This window comes from Palaemon carinicauda, chromosome 10 (assembly GCF_036898095.1).
Source record: "Palaemon carinicauda isolate YSFRI2023 chromosome 10, ASM3689809v2, whole genome shotgun sequence".
Lineage (NCBI taxonomy): Eukaryota > Metazoa > Arthropoda > Malacostraca > Decapoda > Palaemonidae > Palaemon > Palaemon carinicauda.
Genome location: NC_090734.1, coordinates 113,351,779 through 113,370,485, shown reverse-complemented (window position 1 = coordinate 113,370,485; position 18,707 = coordinate 113,351,779). Strand labels below are relative to the sequence as shown.

General features: G+C 45.3%; 1 protein-coding gene across 1 annotated transcript in view; it reads left to right on the top strand.

Moving 5' to 3' along the window:
• The window catches only part of LOC137648188 (DNA helicase MCM8-like), a 122,388-nt gene that overhangs the window by 13,080 nt on the left and 90,601 nt on the right, over nucleotides 1–18,707 (top strand). Inside the window, exon 4 of the mRNA XM_068381116.1 lies at nucleotides 8,780–8,884. Within this exon, the coding sequence (XP_068237217.1) occupies nucleotides 8,780–8,884 (105 nt within the window). The remainder of the gene's footprint in view (nucleotides 1–8,779; nucleotides 8,885–18,707) is intronic.

Below are 18,707 nucleotides of genomic sequence, written 5' to 3'. Positions count from 1 at the left end.
GCTAGGAATTATTTATGTTATGCCGATAGTATTCACATTAGTTTCGGCGATTTAGGTAGCCGATCTTGTTTATGCTAGGCTTCCTAGCCTAGGCGTTCTAGTTTACTTTCTTGCATGATATAATAAGTGTTCCTGGTGTTATTGGAATTAAATGAAGATATTAGGCAATTAAACATGTAAGATATATCGATTGCATATAAAATTTTCCTCTTCCAAGATAGTACACGACAGAGCTTCGATGAGTTAGGTAGTCGATCTCACTGTCACTAGGCTAGTAGCCTATGGGCTTTAGTATACTTTCATACAATCTCCCCGGTTACCCTTATGTATAGGGTAATCCCTCCTTCCCTCTGAGTGTAGCCTAAGGCTACAATCCTAGTTAGTCTTGCCTCGAGTTGTCATTCAGGCAAGACTAGGCTTGGGTTTTTCTGCCCTTCCCCTAGCTACAGATGGTAAGCTTTGGGTTTAGGTCAGAACCTCAGAGTACATGTCGTGTGCTGGCAGCTGGTCGACAGGGTGAATAGATTCCCCTGTCGGGTTTTGTTGTCGGCACAGGAGGCTTAGCCTCCCTATACTGCACTTGAAGGGGTCATGTGATTTTCCCCTTCTCCCTGTGGTGTAGCCAACTAGTCCTGTGCTTGCAGACCCTAGGCTGAAGAATAATTATTATTCTCCTGCCTAGGATGGCGCCAGCCCTAGAACTCTGTTTCTCTCTGATTAAGGGTGGCGGCTAGATGACTGCCGGCCCCCTTACTGTATTGGCAGACCCTAGGCTGGGGAATAAATTCTCCGTCCGCCTAGGATGGCGCCAATATTGAAACAGAGCTTCCTTAAGGTGTGGTAGGACCGGCATACCGCCGGCTCCTCTCACACTTTATACAAGACCCTCTTTCCCTCCCCCCTCTGTCCTTTAGTGATGGCCTAGCCATCACAACCCTTTGGCTGTCGTCCTGCAATCTCACCGCTTGCCGGCAGGCTGTAGGGCCGGCTTGGGCTTCTGCTTGTATGGCCTAGTCGCTCAGCTTCCCTTTCGGACTCAGAGCTCCGCGGTAGCTGTGTCGGCGCGACCAGCTGCCGGCAGAAGATCCCCTTACTATAGAGTGTTCTTCAGTCCTCCCTTGGACTACCATTCACATCCTGTACCCGGCAGTGACCGGCAACAGAGGTGGATGGTTGGAAGCTTGATTATCTTATATTCTCTCCTTCCATTAGAACCCTCATTCCGGAGGAAGGAAGTGAGACAGTGCTCTCACATCACCGTTCACTCCTTGCTTTCTCTCTCTTTCGACTAGTGCCGCCAGGTACTAACCTAACTGGCGGCTGCCGGGCACTACCCTAGCTGGCAAGAGGCTGGCTAGATCTGTGTGCCGACAGCCAATGTTTTGCTGACACAACTGACTTAGCTGGCAAGAGCCGGCCGAGTTCTGTCTACCGGCCACCACCCTGTCACATAGAATGCTGACTGGGCTAGTGTGCCGACAGCCGGTGACCCGCCGGCGTCCGGTAAGCCGCCAGCAATCCAGCGGGCTGCCGGCCTTCCAGTCAATATTGTGTCAGTTGAAATGTGCCCTAGGTGCTAGCCTTCCCGGCAACATGCCGGCGGAAATTACAGTATATGTCTATACAGTAGCCAGTACATCTGCAGTATAGAGCATACTGCAGACAGAAAACTATGGTATAAAGTATACAGTAGTTAAATTTTCCAACATACTCTGTGTCCAGGCGCAGTCTATTGTTGAGACCTTATAAGATAAGGAAAGGAATTCTCTTTCCATATACTGATAGATGATCAGTTAATAATGACCCTCATTATTCCTTTTGGAAGTTGGTGTTAAGTTACACTCTTCTATCCTTATTGGCTAAACTCTTCCATTGGGCCTCCTGAGGAGGATAACCCTAGGTTTAATATTGAGGGAGGTCACAGCAATTGGCTGGGCAGGAGACACACGTATGTGTCTTTCCTAATTCATTTCTAGCTTATCTATCCTAAGCTATATGCAATAGAATAAAATGGAAAATACCATTAATAATATTTATTAGTTTATCTAGTGAGATGAACTACTTTATACTCATTTTATTTTCCTCTCTTTACAGGAGGACCATGTGAAGTGTGGCAGCGTCTTCTGCAACGTGCGTAGCAGGGACTTCTGCGGCCACCTGGAGTGTAGGACGCACTCCCATTGTTCCATCACCAAGGGACCTCTCAAATATTGGGACCCCCAGGTATGTACCATGTGCAAAGACTTGGTTAATGAGGCTTTTGAAGACCCCAAGACAGCGGAGTCAAGGGATGCAGCTCGTAATAAGCTGCGCAGATGGGTTCGTGGCTTTCAGAAAAATGCCACGGGGCCTTACCTCCCCAATGAGCGTATGAGGGCCTATCTATTCCCCAAAGCATCTGCGGATGCTGTTATTCCACAGCCTCACCCTGAGATCCCTTGCGTCCAGATCTCCGTGGACACGGATGTCTTGGATACGATGAAGGACATCGATCTAGATGACGAGAGGATGTCAGAGGGGTCAGAGGACACCGAAAAGGACCTTCTGGCTGAAGGTCAAGAAGAGGTGTCAACGTTGGCTCCAGAGACGGAAGAGGATGAAGTCGAAACAGTATCTGTTTCGTCGGTTCCAGCCCCAGAACCAGTGCTCTCTATGTCTTCCGCTCCTCCACCTGATAAGTCGGATAAGACCTTGTCTGCCATCATGGCCATGATGGAGACCTTTCAGAAGAAGAGCGAAGAAAGGGAAGCTGCGCTAAGGAAGGAGATTCATCAGCTTGCAGCGGGCCGTGGGTCTCACAGGAGACTCATTGTCAAGGATCTTCCCTCGTGCTCTGAGGTAAACCCATGGAGGCATACCGAGTACATGCCAATCACGAACGGCAAGATCTTCATCTCAGAAAAGCTGGGAGCTGTCCTTATCGAGGACATTGAGTTCTGGCCAAGCTTTGAGTCCTATCCTGACTGCTTTGTTCGTGTAAAGGCGGAACCTGTATCCAAGGAGGAGACAGAGCCCAAGGAGGTCTTAGTACTTGACCATATAAAGGCTCAAGCTTTGTTAGCCAGCAGTCTGAAGGACAGGGGCTTCACCAACTTTAAGGTGCCAGCCCTGAGTAAGAAACACCCTTCCTTTCTTGCTTCAGCGACAATGGCCTTCCCCTTTGCGGAAAAAGGGTTCAAGGCAGTAGAAGCTGGGAAACCTTGCCCTACACTGGAGGAGTGTAGGCCCCTTTCCCTAGCCCTGCCTACAGATCACAGATACTGGAAGGATATTCAGCTTACCTTCTCAGTCGGGAAGTTGGAGGCCGATATCGCTGGACGTCAGTTTAGTGAAAACCTCCCCAAGTTGTCTGATTTTCTCCTGCGTAGGGAGCAGGATACGAAGGAAATGCTTGCTGCCTCTCTGTCCCTCCAGGTTACCTTGGAAGCAATGGCCAGTGAACATAGGTCCCCAGATATGTTCATGGTCGTAGCCAAAACACATTTGGCAACCCTAATTAAAGACTTTTATAGCTTTGTTAGGGCTAGTAGGGCTTGCAGGGAGTTCGTGTTTGCCTCGGCTGCGGTAAGACACGAACCCATGAAGTTGACATTTTCCAATATTTGGGGGAAAGACCTCTTCCCGAATGAAGTGGTCAAGGAGATAGTCGACAAGGCCGCTACGGAGAATAGGAATCTTCTTCAGAAGTGGGGCATGTCGGCTAAGAGGAAGTTTTCCCCAGATGAGGGTCCCTAACTGAAACGGAAGACAAAGAGGCTAAGGTTGCCCTCTCGCCCGGCTAGACAACAACAGCAACTTCTCATGACCGCGGTGCCCCAGATGGTAGCACACCCACAACCCACCTACCAGATGGTACCCCAGCAGGTGGTGACTCAGTCACCAGCCTTCACTCTCGCCCATGAGAGGCAGACCACTACCTTTCGCCCTAAAGGTAGAGGGTCAAATAGAGGTTCTTCTAGATGTCCCTCGAGAGGAAGAGGGGGTAGGGGAGGATGCGGTCAAGGAGGCAAGCCCTCCAGAAACCAGAAGCAATGAGATGCTTCCGGTAGGAGGAAGACTCCGACTATTCTGGGATCGTTGGACCTTCGATCCCTGGGCCCACAGCCTAATCAAGAACGGACTAGGTTAGAGCTGGAAGACAGCTCCACCATCATTTCCTCAATTCTTCCAACACTCCACCCCCGTTCTGAAAGAATATACCCGAGAACTCTTGAGCAAACGGGTGATAAGGAGGGCAAAGTCCATCAAATTCCAAGGAAGGCTGTTTTGTGTTCCCAAGAAGGACTCAGACAAACTTGGAGTCATTCTGGATTTGTCGCCACTCAACAAGTTCATAGAAAACGACAAGCTCAAGATGCTGACCCTTCAACACATTAAGGCCGATTCACACGACCTGTTTTCTTTCCGACAGGCTGGCCGTCGGTTAAACGGCGTCTAGCTTTATTACGTGTATTCAAATGCAACTGTTCACACGACCCGTCAAGCTGACGGCGGCCCTCGGACGTCAGCCGTCCGAGTCAGATCGGCTTCCTTTCCAAGAAACCTTGGCCGGTTTGATGGCCGTTAGCCATCCGTCCCAACCAACGGGTTGATGATGTTTCATGTGAACGAGGACCTGTATCGTACTCGTTCGTTTCGTGGCCTACAACCTCGACTTTACCTCATAGTATAGTCATAAAAATTAGAGTTAGTTTGTTGTTGACACCATGTATGAGAGTTTAATTGAACTTGTTCAAGGGTATGAGGAGATATTTGACATGGCAAACAAGATGTATAGAAATAATTTACATAAATAAAAGATATGGAAAATGACTGGAGAGGCATTAGATAAAACAGGTGAATTTATTATAATTTTAATATTCTTGGCATGGTACATAAAGTAAATGAAGTTGCATAACTTATTTTATCAACACAGTTATCAACCAACATCTTATAGTGTCAAAATTATCGTAATTTACTCGGTCCTCACGTGACAGAGTCTAAGTAAACAATGAAAACTGCGCGCGGATTTAACGGAGAGGGAACGCCTTGTGTGAATGTACAACACTTCGACGGCGGTTAGCCACTGGCCAGCCTGTCGGAAAGAAGACGGGTCGTGTGAATCGGCCTTTAGGGCCCTACTGCCCAAAAGGGCATACACAGTCTCCATAGACATGGCAGATGCCTATTGGCACATTCCGATCAATCGCCAACTCTCCTCCTACCTAGGATTCAGGCTACAAAAAAGAAAGTACGCTTTCAGAGCCATGCCCTTCGGACTAAACATAGCCACAAGGATCTTCACGAAGCTTGCAGAAGCTGTCGTTTAACAACTACGCCTAGAAGGTGTCCAGGTGATATCCTACCTGGACGATTTGCTGGTGTGGGCAGCATCCGAGACGAAATGCATGCAAGCATCCAAGAAAGTGATCCAGTTCCTGGAACATCTGGGATTCAAGATCAACACCAAAAATTCTCGACTATCTCCAGCTCAGAAGTTTCAATGGCTAGGTATACATTGGAACTTACAGTCACATCGCCTCTCCATTCCATTAAAGAAGAGGAGAGAGATAGCGGGATCTGTCAAGAGACTACTAAAATCCAACGTGATTTCAAGACGCCAACAGGAGAAAGTGCTGGGCTCCCTTCAGTTTGCATCAGTGACAGACTCAGTGCTAAGAGCACACCTAAAAGATGCATCAGGAGTCTGGAGAAGATACGCATCAAACGCTCGAAGAGATCTAAGAAGACCAATACCGATCCGACTACGATCACTTCTCAAGCCGTGGTTGGAGGCCAAGAACTTGAAGAGGTCAATGCCTCTGCAACCGTCTCCACCCTCAGTCATCATCCACACGGACGCATCATTGGAAGGATGGGGAGGTCACTCTCATCAACGGAAAGTTCAGGGAACTTGGTCCTCTCTATTCAAGACATTCCACATCAACATGTTGGAGGCCATGGCAGTCTTCCTTACACTGAAGAAATTATCCCCTCACCCTTCAGTCCACATAAGACTGATTCTGGACATCGAGGTGGTAATGAGATGCCTGAATCGTCAAGGCTCGAGATCACCTCAACTCAACCAGGTAATGTTGGCCATCTTCCGCTTAGCGGAAAAGAAGAGATGGCACTTATCAGCAGTTCACCTTCAAGGGTTCCGGAATGTGACGGCGGACGCTCTATCCAGGCTAACTCCGATAGAGTCAGAATGGTCCCTAGACGCAAGATCATTCTCCTTCATCTTACATCAAGTCCCGGAACTGCAGATCGACCTCTTCGCGACGAGCGACAACAAGAAACTTCCTCGGTATGTGGCCCCATACGAGGACCCTCTAGCAGAAGCAATGGACGCCATGTCCCTCGACTGGAACAGCTGGACCAGGATTTATCTGTTCCCTCCATCCAACCTGCTGATGAAGGTCCTCAACAAGCTGAGATCTTTTCAAGGAACAGCAGCCCTAGTGGCTCCCAAGTGTCCCCGGAGCAACTGGTTCCCTCTAGTATTGGAATTGCAGCCGAGGCTGATTCCCCTGCCGTACCCAGTTCTGTCTCAACAAGTACAGAAGTTGACTGTCTTCGCTTCATTACAGAAAACCCAAGACCTTCATCTCATGATTTTCTCTCCCTAGCAGTAAGAAAAAGGTTTAGGATCTCAAAAGAAAGTATAGACTTCTTAGAGGAATATAAATCTAAATCTACTAGAAGACAATATGAGTCATCTTGGAAGAAGTGGGTGGCTTTTGTCAAGGCAAGAAAACCAAAAGAAATCTCGACAGATTTCTGTTTATCTTTCTTTATTCACCTTCATGAACAAGGTTTAGCAGCCAACACGATAACTACGTGTAAATCTGCCTTGACTAGACCCTTGCTTTATGCTTTCCAAGTAGACTTTTCTAATTAAATTTTTAACAAGATCCCTAAGGCCTTTGCTAGGCTTAGGCCTGCAGCACCTCCAAAGCCCATTTCATGGTCCTCGGATAAAGTACTACATTTTGCTTCAATATTGAATAACGAAAATTGCTCTCTGAAAGATTTCACTCAAAAAGTTATATTCTTGTTTGCTCCAGCCTCAGGGGCTTGAGTTAGTGAGATAGTGGCCCTTTCTTGGGAAGAGGGCCATATCCAGTTTACTGAAACGGGAGAACTGAATCTCTTTCCCGACCCAACATTACTTTGAAAAACGGAAGTAACTGTGTTCCTAAATGTAAACAAACCTTTTTCTGGCCAAGCTTACCTTGTTTCAATACAGATATAAACTTGTCTGTTGTGGTATACAGCTGGGCTGATATACCTTAGATGCTACGGTGGCTTACGTGAACCTGTGTTCGTTTTTAAAAATACAAACTTTGGCTAAGGGCATACAGTGAGACCTGTATGCCCCTTTGGTTGCTAGGTTGGTCATATGAAATATGCAAACTTCGAGACTTTTCCCGAGTCTAGGATGACTCTTCCCTTTAGGGGGCAGGAAGCACTAACATAGTTCATGATTAGAAGCAATGACATATAACGGTAATGTCATAGGTCTCTAAGGTCTAAGTGACCAAGGAAATATTGTCTTGAGGTTTAAGGCATGACTGGGAAATCCACGGATACATTAATGCTCTGGTAAACTTCCATCAGGACGACATGGCCTGAGCCCAAAAAACGGATTTTGAGCAAAGCGAAAAATCTAATTTTGGGTGAGATACCCATGTCGTCCTGATGGACCGCCCCTCCGTTCCATGAAAGTCCTTGGCAGGATCCCTCCCAATAATACTGTACCTATAGTACCGGCTCAACGCTACAAGGAATAAAAATGGTGGCGATTGTGGCGCCATCTGAGTACTGAAACAGTAACGGAGGAAGGGAACCTTATTAACGGATCCTCTTTTATTTTGCCACTTTTCCCCCTCGAAGCGTAAACGCTATGTGGGGTGCAGATTGCTATGTGTCGTGTCAAGAATACATCCCCTGATATGCGATATCCTAAAAGGAAACTTTAAGGATATTCACGCCAGGAGTTAGAATTCTGGAGACCTTAAGTTAAATTCTCTGGGAATATCACTGTAGTCAAATATACCCTAGGAAGCTACTTAAAGGAACCTTCCATCAGGACGACATGGCTATCTCATCCAAAAATAGATTTTTTGCTTTGCTCAAAATCCGTTTTTACAGACGGTACATACAAACCCTCTCCAGCCTCCTAAGATCTGAGAAGGCTAACCCTCATCAATGTTGAGAGCTTATGCTAAAGTTTCAACGATAACACAATTCTATAACTCTTTGAGTAGTAGTTACATAATGTTTTAGTTAATTTCAAAAGCCATCCTCACAGTTTCTCAGACTTGGGTGCTGCACACTTGCATAACCATTGGCAGACAATTTGAAAATACTGTAGCCTTCTTTGAAAAAGCCTAAATACAGTCACTTGGTACTTCTTATATTCACCTTAACATACCAGTATATTTAATGTATTCAGTCCTATATTCAGGCACTGAAGGACTTCATTGGTCCTAGTGCCTAGCCTTTGCACAAAATTTTATGCTAATCCAATCTGTTGTGGCTGCTTTATGTTGTCACATGTAAATGATATGCCTGTTGCCCATTATCATTATCAGCTGAATAAAACTACTCACTACCTGAGCATTCAGAAAAAATTGATTAATCTCTATACTGTACAGTACTGTATTATAAAGGCTGATTGTAAAGAAAGTAATTTTATATCATTAATCTTATACAATCATAAAAAATGTATACTAAGTTTAGATACAGACTTTTGTAGATCTTTTGAATTAAAACTAATTGGGTTCCTTTGCAGAGGGAAGGGGGCCGAGTACCGCGTACAGTTGAGTGTGAAGTTAGAGAGGATTTGGTTGATTCATGTGTTCCTGGAGATATGTTAACAGTTACTGGTATTGTGAAGGTATTGTACTAGATTTTTCTGTTTTGCTGTTACTTTATGTACATACATATTTCATCTCTATGAGTCTCTCCTGATGTTCATTTTGCTTCTTTGCCAGAGGTCAGGTTAATCTACACTTCCGGGTAAAATTTTTTAAATATTGAATTTATTTCTTTTACTTCAACAAATTCATGCCCTTAACAAAGGAATAGAGCCCTCTAGTGCTCTCTGGTAGGATGCTCAGGTTTTCATAGTAGGAAGATTAGTTATGGTAATTTTTTACTCTGATGTTTTTATTATCTTTATGAGCCTGGTTGTAAAAAAGACATACAGAATTTTATTGGATGCTCTGTATTTGTATTTCTGCTATTCTTGTCAATCTACAGTATATAACAACTAGATTACAAGGCAAAAGACCGAGTTTAGTAGTTGGATCCTTATATCCCACCTTTTGCTATAGTGATTATTGGGGTGTGGCTGGGTAAAGCACGTAGCACAGTATCTTGTTATGTCCTTGATCCCGCTAACCCACAGCTAAATAAATGGGTGCAGGAATTACTATACTAAACGGATTTTGAAGCAAAGTGAAAAATCTATTTTTGGGTGAGATGGCCATGTCGTCCTGATGAAAGCTTCCTATAGACAGCTTTCTAAGGGATATTTGGCTACAGTGATACTCCCAGAGAATTGACCATAGGTCTCCAGAATTCTAACTCCTGGCGCGAGTATCCTTAAAATTTTCTTTAAGGATATCGCATAATACCAGGGGACGTATATCTTGATACGCCACATGGAATCTTCACCCCGAATAGAGTTTTCGCTCTGAGGGGGAAGAGTGGCGAAATCGAAGGGGAGCCGTTATTAAGGTTACCCTTCCTCTCCTACTATTACAGGGCCCAAAATGGTGGCTCGTTCCTTGTAGCATTGAGCATGGTGCTACAGATATAGTAGTTTCGGGAGGGATTATTACATAATCCTTTTCTTAGAAATGGAGGGTGGGTCTATCTGGACGACATGGCCATCTCACCCAAAAATAGATTTTTGCTTTGCTTCAAAATCCATTTTTGGGGCTCAAGCCATGTTGTCCTGATGGAAGCTTACCTGAGAATTAATTGAAAGTACTGTATCTGTGGGTTTGTACAAGTGCCTTAACCTTGGGACAGCTTCTATATGGTCACCCAGACCGCTGAAATATATGACGATACCGTTATACGTCATTACCACTAAGCATGGAACAATGTTAGGGCTTCCTGCCCCCTGCAGGGAAATGTCTTACTTGACGATAGAAGCACAAGGTTTGTATTCGTATAGGAACAAAATAATATCATTTAGATGATTTTGTTCATATGATTAAGTACCTTAAGTATAAATTTTACTTAGGACAATAAGTAAAAGGACTCCAGCTAAGTTTATTTATCTACATGTCGGGCGAAATAAGACGCAATTACACTTTCACCATTTATTAATTCGATAATCAAATGGAATAGGTGTAACAGAATTTTTAATAGAATTATACATTCAACATATACAGATAAAATGTTTTCTACCTGAAAGGGAAGAAAAGATTAATGGCCTCTCAGAATCAGTTGAAAAATCATTAAGATAATTTTACTGTAATTGTTGGATAACTATCAACACTGTGTACAAGTGTACACATGGTACTAGTGTCATTGGTAAAGGCAAAGGCAAATTTTATTCTATCGACCCCTTCCGGAGTATGAGAATTACAAAATTACACAAATATATATATTTTACACAAAAACTACAAAAAGAAGAGACCAGTAGATTACAACTGTATATATGTACACATATATTTAGCAAGTACATAATTAAAGCATAAAAGGTATTCTGACAAAGGAAAGTATATACATTGAAAATAATACCAGAATAATGAAAATCCTTGAAAGTATTAAATCTAAAAGAAGACATTATAAGGTTAACAAACTTTGCAAGTCTTTTCAATTCTCTAGCTCTACTTGTATTGAGGAGCAGATTGAATTTAAAAGTGGTAGGTCTTCTACAATAGTAGGGCTTTAGGTATCTCTCTCTTATTTCTCTAATCCCAGGACAAACTAAAACATAATAACATTCATCCCCAACTTCAATGCTGTTGCATAGTCTGCAAGGGTGCTGATTCTCCTACCCAGAATATCTCTCAGTTGCTACAGGAAGTTTGTGGGGACCACACCTATATTTACTAAGGGCAATTCTTTCTGGTATATCTAAATTTATAATATACTTTTCTAGACCTGAAAAGAACAGTCCTAGCATCACCAGGGTGACACTCAATAAAAGGGTATTGCATTGGAAGGTGTCAACAACTTTTCACCCTAATTGAAAAGTCCCAATCAATTCACTGTTCATCGCAGCACTAGACGACAGGTTCCACCACACTACCTGCCGCCACCACATAATGTTTCAACGCGTGCACTTGCCTTGCATAATGTTTATAAAACACTCTGGAGGACTTCCAACCAGTGTATGAGCGAAGACGCTCGAAGTCCATATACTGAAAAAAGTTCAGTGAGGAAGCAAATTTTCTCGGATCATGACCTGCGGGTGTACTATCAGGATCCCCTCTGCGAATGAAGTAGGAGAGCTTCGCCCTCAGTTGTTTTAGGGATGAATTTGATCCTGAGGTTTCGCCTTTGAAGAGCTGCCCTCCCTTGAAGTCTGAAGTTCTATGAAGATAGATCTTTAGACACTCTACTGGACATAGAGAGACTTCTTCCTTCAGAGGGCAGATTCTCCAGGGACACCATCTTTTAGTGGGTAGCTCGTTCTTGGCGAGAAAAGCTGGATCAGGAAAGAGATTCAGTTCTCTCACTTCTGTGAACTGAATGTGGCCCTCGTCTCTTGATAGGGCTACTATTTCACTAACTCTAGCCCCTGAGGCTATAGCAAACAGGAATATCACTTTTTGTGTTAGGTCCTTGAGGGAACAATCTTTATTGTTTCAAGGTTGAAGCATAGTGTAAGACTTTATACAGAGACCATGAAATGGGCTTCGGAGGAGCTGCTGGTCTAAGTCTAGCGCATGCCTTCGGAATCTTGTTGAAGATTTCGTTCGCCAGGTCCACCTGGAAGGCGTATAGAAGAGGTCTAGTCAAAGCCGACTTACACGTAGTTATCGTGATGGGAGCCAAGCATTGCTCGTGAAGATGGATGAAAAAGGACTGGCAGAAGTCTGTTGAGATTTCTTTCAGTCTTTTTGCTTTAACAAAAGCAACCCACTTTTTCCAAGATGATTCGTATTGTCTTCTTGTTGACTTTGACTTGTATTCTCCCTTTTGAGATCCCAAATCTTTTCTTGACAGCTAAGGCGAGAAAATCATGAGATGAAGGTTTTGGGTTCTCTGTGATGAAGCGAAGATAGTCGACTTCTGAACCAATTGGGATAGAGCTGGGTTCGGTAGAGGGACCAGCCTCAGTTTCAGTCCCATCACCAGAGGGAACCAATTGCTCTTGGGCCACTTAGGGGCCACTACTGCTGTAGTTCCCTTGAAGGATCGCAGCTTGTTGAGGACTTTCAGCTGGAGATTCGTTGGAGGGAACAGGTAGATCCGGGTCCATCTGTTCCAATTGATGGACATGGCGTCCGTCGCTTCTGGGGCTACATATCGAGGTAGTTTCTTGTTGTCGCTAGTCGCGAAGAGGTCGATCTGCAGTTCTGGGACTTTTCCCAAGATGAAGGAGAATGAGTCTGCGTCTAGGGACCATTCTGACTGTATCGGCTTTAGCCTGGATAGAGCGTCCGCTGTCACATTGCAGAACCCTTGTATGTGAACTGCTGATAAGGCCATTTCTTCTTTTTCGCTAAACGAAAGATGGCTAACATCACATGGTTGATGTGAGGCGATCTCGAGCCTTGTCGGTTCAGACATTTCACTATCACTTCGCTGTCCAAGACCAGCTTTATGTGGGCTGATCTGTGAGGGGATAGTTACTTCAGCGTCAAGAGGACTGCTATGGCCTCCAGAATATTGATGTGAAAGGTCTTGAACAGGGATGACCAGGTTCCTTGGGCTTTCCTTTGATGGGCGTGACCTCCACATCCTTCCGTCGAGGCATCCGTGTGGATGGTCACCATTGGGGGAGGTGGTTGTAAGGGAACGGTCCTCATTAGGCTCTTGACCTTCGACCACGACTTGAAAAGTGATCGTAGTAAGGTCAGTACCGGTCTTTGTAGATCTCTTCGAGCGTTTGATGCGTATCTTCTCCAGACTCCTGACGCATCTTTCAGCTGTGCTCTTAGCACTGGGTCTGTTACTGCTGCAAACTGGAGAGAGCCCAGTACTCTTTCCTGTTGGCATCTTGAGATCCTGTTGGATTTCAGTAGTCTCTTGACAGAACCTGCGATCTCTCTCCTCTTCTTTGGTGGAATGGAGAGGTGGTGTGACTTCATGTTCCAATGGATTCCCAGCCATTGAAACTCCTGAGCTGGAGAGAGGTGAGACTTCTTGAAGTTTATCTTGAATCCCAGATGTTCCAGGAACTGGATCACTTACTTGGATGCTTGCAGACAAGCAGTCTTGGATGCTGCCCACACCAGCTAGTCATCCAGGTACGCTGCCACCTGAACGCCTTCTAGGCGTAGTTGTTGTATGACTGCGTCCGCAAGTTTCGTGAAGATCCTTGGGGCTATGTTTAGTCCGAAGGGCTTGGCTCTGAAGACATACTTTGTCTTCTGTAGCTTGAATCCTAGGTAGGAGGAGAGGGGGCAGCTGACTGGAAGGTGCCAGTAAGCATCTGCCAGGTCTATCGAGACTGTGTACGCCCCTTTCGGTAACAGGGTCCGGATGTGTTGAAAGGTTAACATCCTGAACTTGTTGTTCTCGATGAATTTGTTGAGTGGTGACAAGTCCAGAATGACTCTTGAGTTTGTCAGAGTCCTTCTTGGGAACACAAAACTGCCTTCCCTGGAATTTGATAGACTTTGCTTTCCTTATAACCTTTTTATTCAAGAGTTCTAAGGTATATTCTTCCAGTAAGGGGGTGGAGTTTTGTAAGAATTGAGGAAATGAAGGTGGAGATCTGTTCCATTTCCATCCTAGTCCATTTTTGATTAGGCTGTGGGCCGAGGGATCTAAGGTCCAACGATCCCGAAAGTGTTGGAATCTCCCTTCTACCTGGAGCATCTCATTGCTTAGGCGGTCTGGAGGGCTTGCCACCCTGACCGCGTCCTCCCCTACCTTGTGAGGGGTGTCTTGAGGAGCCCCGTCGAGAACCTCTTCCTTTCGGGTGAAAGGTATTAGTGTGCCTCTCAAACCCTGGGTTGAAAGCTGGTGACCAGGCAACCAGCTGTTGAGGCACCACTTGGAAGGTGGTCTGTGGCTGAGCGATCACTTGGGGCATCGCGGTCATGGTGACCGTGGGATGTTGGTGAGTAGGCCGAGAAGGTAGTCTTGTCTTCTTGGTCTTCCGTTTGGGTTGGGGACCAGCATCCGGGGAAGACTTCCTCTTTGAGGAGATGCCCCACTTTTGGAGAAGGTTCCTATTCTCCGTGGCGGCTTTCTCAACTACCTCTTGGACCGCTTCTTTTGGGAAGAGGTCCTTACCCCAGATCAAACACGAACTCCCTACAGGCGTTCCTAGCCTTCATAAAGGCATACAGGTCCTTTACGAGGGTGGCCATGTGCATCTTGGCCAGGACCGTGAGCATATATGGGGTTCTGTTGTGGCCTGCACACATCTCTTTCCAGTTCTGGAGGGACAGAGAAACGGCTAGCCTCTCTTTTGTCTCTTGCTCCCTTCGCAAGAGAAAGTCCAACAGCTTCGGGAGGTTCTCGCTGAACTGCTGTCCCGCGATATGTGCATCCAGTTTTCCTACTGAGAAGGTTAGGTGGACCTCCTTCCATTCCTTCTCATCCTTGGGCAGGGCCAAAGACAGAGGCCTACACTCCTCTAGTGTAGGGCATGGTTTTCCTGCCTCCACTGCCTTAACACCAGTCTGAAAAACCTTCTATGTAAAGGGGAAGGCTCTCGAAGAAGGAGCAAGAAATGTAGGGTGTTTCTTGCTCAGTGCAGAAACTCGCAAGTTGGTATAACCTGCTTTCTTCAGGCTACTCATCAAAAGAGCCTGTGCTTTGTCGTGGTTGAATACCATGACCTCCTTTGGTTCCGTCTCCTCTTTCGAAGCTGGTTCATGCTTCAGCTGGATGAAGCACTCCGGGTAGGCATTGAAGTTCGGCCAGAACTGAATGTCGTCCATGGGGACAGCTCCCAACTTCTCCGAGATGTAGAGCTTGCCGTTGGTAATAGGCATGAACTCTGCATACCTCCATGGATTTGTACTCTGTGTCGCTTGTAAGAACCTCGGGAGGCTTCGGTCCGAGACGCTTCGCGGAGCTCTCTCGTTAACTTCGCTTCCCTTTCGACGCTCTCCTTGTGTAGATTTTCCATTAGGGCAATAATATGGGCCAAAACTGCCTGACCCATGGCGTCCAATGGAGGGGTAGGAACCGAAGACGTAGACGGTGTCGGCTCTGCTGCCGGCACAGGTGGAAGGGGCTCCTCCGCTTCTGACAAGTCGTCGTCTTCATCTCCTCTGGCGGAAGAGTAGACTCTTCCTCAGGATCGTCCCGAAGGTGATCCTTCTCTGTGTCTGTGGACACTTCAGACATCCTTTCCTCCTGGTGGATGTCCATGCCTTGCATTGCTTCACTGACTTCAGCCTCAACTGCGATCTGGACACAGGGAGGCCCGGGTCGTGCCTGGGGTACGACGGCATCAGTTGTAGCTTTCGGGAACAGCAAGCTACACATCCTGTCATTGGGAAGGTACGGTCCCGGAGAGTTCTTTTGGAACCCTCGTACCCATTTGCGAAGCTTCTCGCGTGTTGCATCCCTCGACTCCGCTGACTTGGGGTCGCCGAAACCCTCGGCCACCAAGGCCGAGTAGACGTTGCAGTTCTTGGGATCCCAATACCGCAAGGTTTCGGTAGTGACAACGCAGGCAGCATGAGACCTGCTCATAGTGTGACCACAAAAGTTCCTACTTTTGTGGTTACAGTACATCACCTCACACTTCACTTTCTGCTCCTCCTGTAAAGAAAGGAAAGTGAAATGAGTATGCGATAATTTATCACACTCTTCGCTCAAAATCTATTTTTGGTTGAGATAGCCATGTCGTCCTGATGGAAGGTTCCTATAGGTAGCTTTCTGAGGGATATTTGGCTACAGAGATACTCCCAGAGAATTGACCTTTAGGTCTCCAGAATTCTAACTCCTGGCGCGAATATCCTTAAATTTTTCTTAAGAATATCGCATAAAATCAGGGGACGTATATCTTGATACAACACATGGCAATCTTCACCCTGAATAGCATTTTCGCTTCAAGGGGGAAAAGTTGCGAAAGTGAAGGGGAGCCGTTATCAAGGTTACCCTTCCTCCCATACTATTACATGGCTCCAAAATGGCGCTCTTTCCTTGTAGCATTGAGCATGGTGCTACAGATATAGTAGTTTCGGGAGGGATCTTGCCTAAGCCTTTTCTTATAGAAAAGGAGGGCAGGTCCATCAGGACGACATGGCCATCTCACCCAAAATTAGATTTTCAGCTTCGCTTCAAAATCCATTTTTTGGGCTCAAGCCATGTCGTCCTGATGGAAGTTTATCAGAGAATTACTTGAAAGTACTGTATCTGTGGATTTGCATAGGTGCCTTAACCTTGGGACATTTTTTTTCTATGGTCATCCGGACCATTGAGAAATATGACGTTACCGTTATACGTCACTACCACTAATCATGGAACAATGTTAGGGCTTCCTGCCCCCTGCAGGGAAGTGTCATACTAGACAGTAGAAAAGGGTCTCAAGGTTTGTATATATTGTCGGAACAAATATAAATATCAACTATATCTATTGTTTGTATTCATATAATAATATGAGGTTTACTTTGGTAAATAAGTAAGAGAACTCTGGCTACATTTATTGTGCTATTTGCTGGGCGAAATAAGATGCAATTACACTCTATTAATCATTTATTTAGGCTAAATGAGTAAATGGTATAACAAGTGTAACATGTTAAAGAGAATTATACATACAACATAAACAGATAAAGTTTTTTACCTGAAAGGGAAGAAATGATTAATGCCACCATGGAATTTGAAAATTTTGATAGAATTTTTCAATATAATTTTTTGTAAATGTTGGATACTATCAACACTGTGTACAATGTACACATGGCACAAGTGTTATCTGAATAATTCTACACCTGAAATTTTTTAACAGTCTTAGTGTCACCATGGTGACACTCACTTAAAAGGTATCACACTGGAAGTGTCAACACCTTTTCACCCTAATTGATAGTCCCAGCACTAGACGACAGGTTTTAATACACTACCTGCCGCCACCATGTAATGCTTAAGTTCGTGTACTTGCTTCGCATAATGTTTGTAAAACACTCTGGATGACTTTCATCCAGTATATGAGCGAAGACGCTCGAAGTCTATATACTGAAAAAGGTTCAGTGATGAAGCAATTTTTCTTGGATCATGACCTCTGGGTGTACTGTCAGGATCCGCTCTGCGAAGGAAGTAGGTGAGCTTCGCCCTCAGTTGTTTTAGGGATAAGTTTGATCCTGATGTTTCTCCTTTTGAAGAGCTGTCCTCCCTTGAAGTCTGAAGTTCTTCAAAGATAGACCTTTAGACATTCTACTGGACATAGAGAGACATCTTCCTTCAGAGGGCAGATTCTCCAGGGACCCCAACTCTTAGTGGGTAGCTCGTTCTTGGCGAGAAAGGTAGGATCAGGAAAAAGATTCAGTTCTCCCACTTCTGTGAACTGAATGTGGCCCTCGTTTCTTGATAGGGCTACTATTTCACTAACTCTAGCCCCTGAGGCTATAGCGAATAGGAAAATAAATTTTTGGGTTAGATACCTAAGAGAACAATCTTCATTGTTCACAGAAGAAGCATAATGTAGGACCATGTCCAAGGACCATGAAATGGGCTTCGGAGGAGCTGCAGGTCCAAGTCTAGCGCATGCCTTCGAGATCTTGTTAAAGATTTCGTTCGTCAGGTCCACTTGGAAGGCGTATAGAAGAGGTCTAGCCAGGGCTGACTTACACGTAGTTGTCGTGTTGGCAGCCAGACCTTGTTCATGAAGGTGTATGAAGAAGGACAGACAGAAGTCTGTTGAGATCTCTTTTGGTCTTTTTGCTTTAACGAAAGCAACCCACTTTTTCCAAGACAATTCATATTGTCTTCTGGTTGACTTGGACTTGTATTCTTCTAAGAAGTCTATACTGCCTTTTGAAATCCCAAATCTTTTCTTAACCGCTAAGGCGAGAAAATCATAAAATGAAGGTTTTGGGTTCTCTGTCATGAACCGAAGACAGTCGACTTCTGAACCAGTTGAGATAGTGCTGGGTTTGGTAGAGGGACCAGCCTCAGCTTCAGTTCCATCACCAGAGGGAACCAGTTGCTCTTGGGCCACTTTGGGGCCACTGGAGCTGCCGTTCCCTTGAAGGATCTCAGCTTGTTGAGGACCTTCAGTAGGAGATTGGACGGAGGGAACAGGTAAATCCAGGTCCATTCGTTACAATCAAGGGTCATGGCGTCCGTCGCCTCTGGCAGAGGGTCCTTGTATGAGGCTACATATCGAGGTAGTTTCCTGTTGTCGCTCGTCGCGAAGCGGTCGATCTGCAGTTCCGGGACTTGTTCCAAGATGAAGGAGAATGAGTCTGCATCTAGGGACCATTCAGACTATCGGCTTTAGCCTGGATATAGTGTCCGCTGTCACATTGGAGAACCCTTGTAGGTGAACTGCTGATAAATACCATCTCTTCTTTTTCGCCAGATGAAAGATGGCTAATATCACATGATTGATGTGGGATGATCTCGAG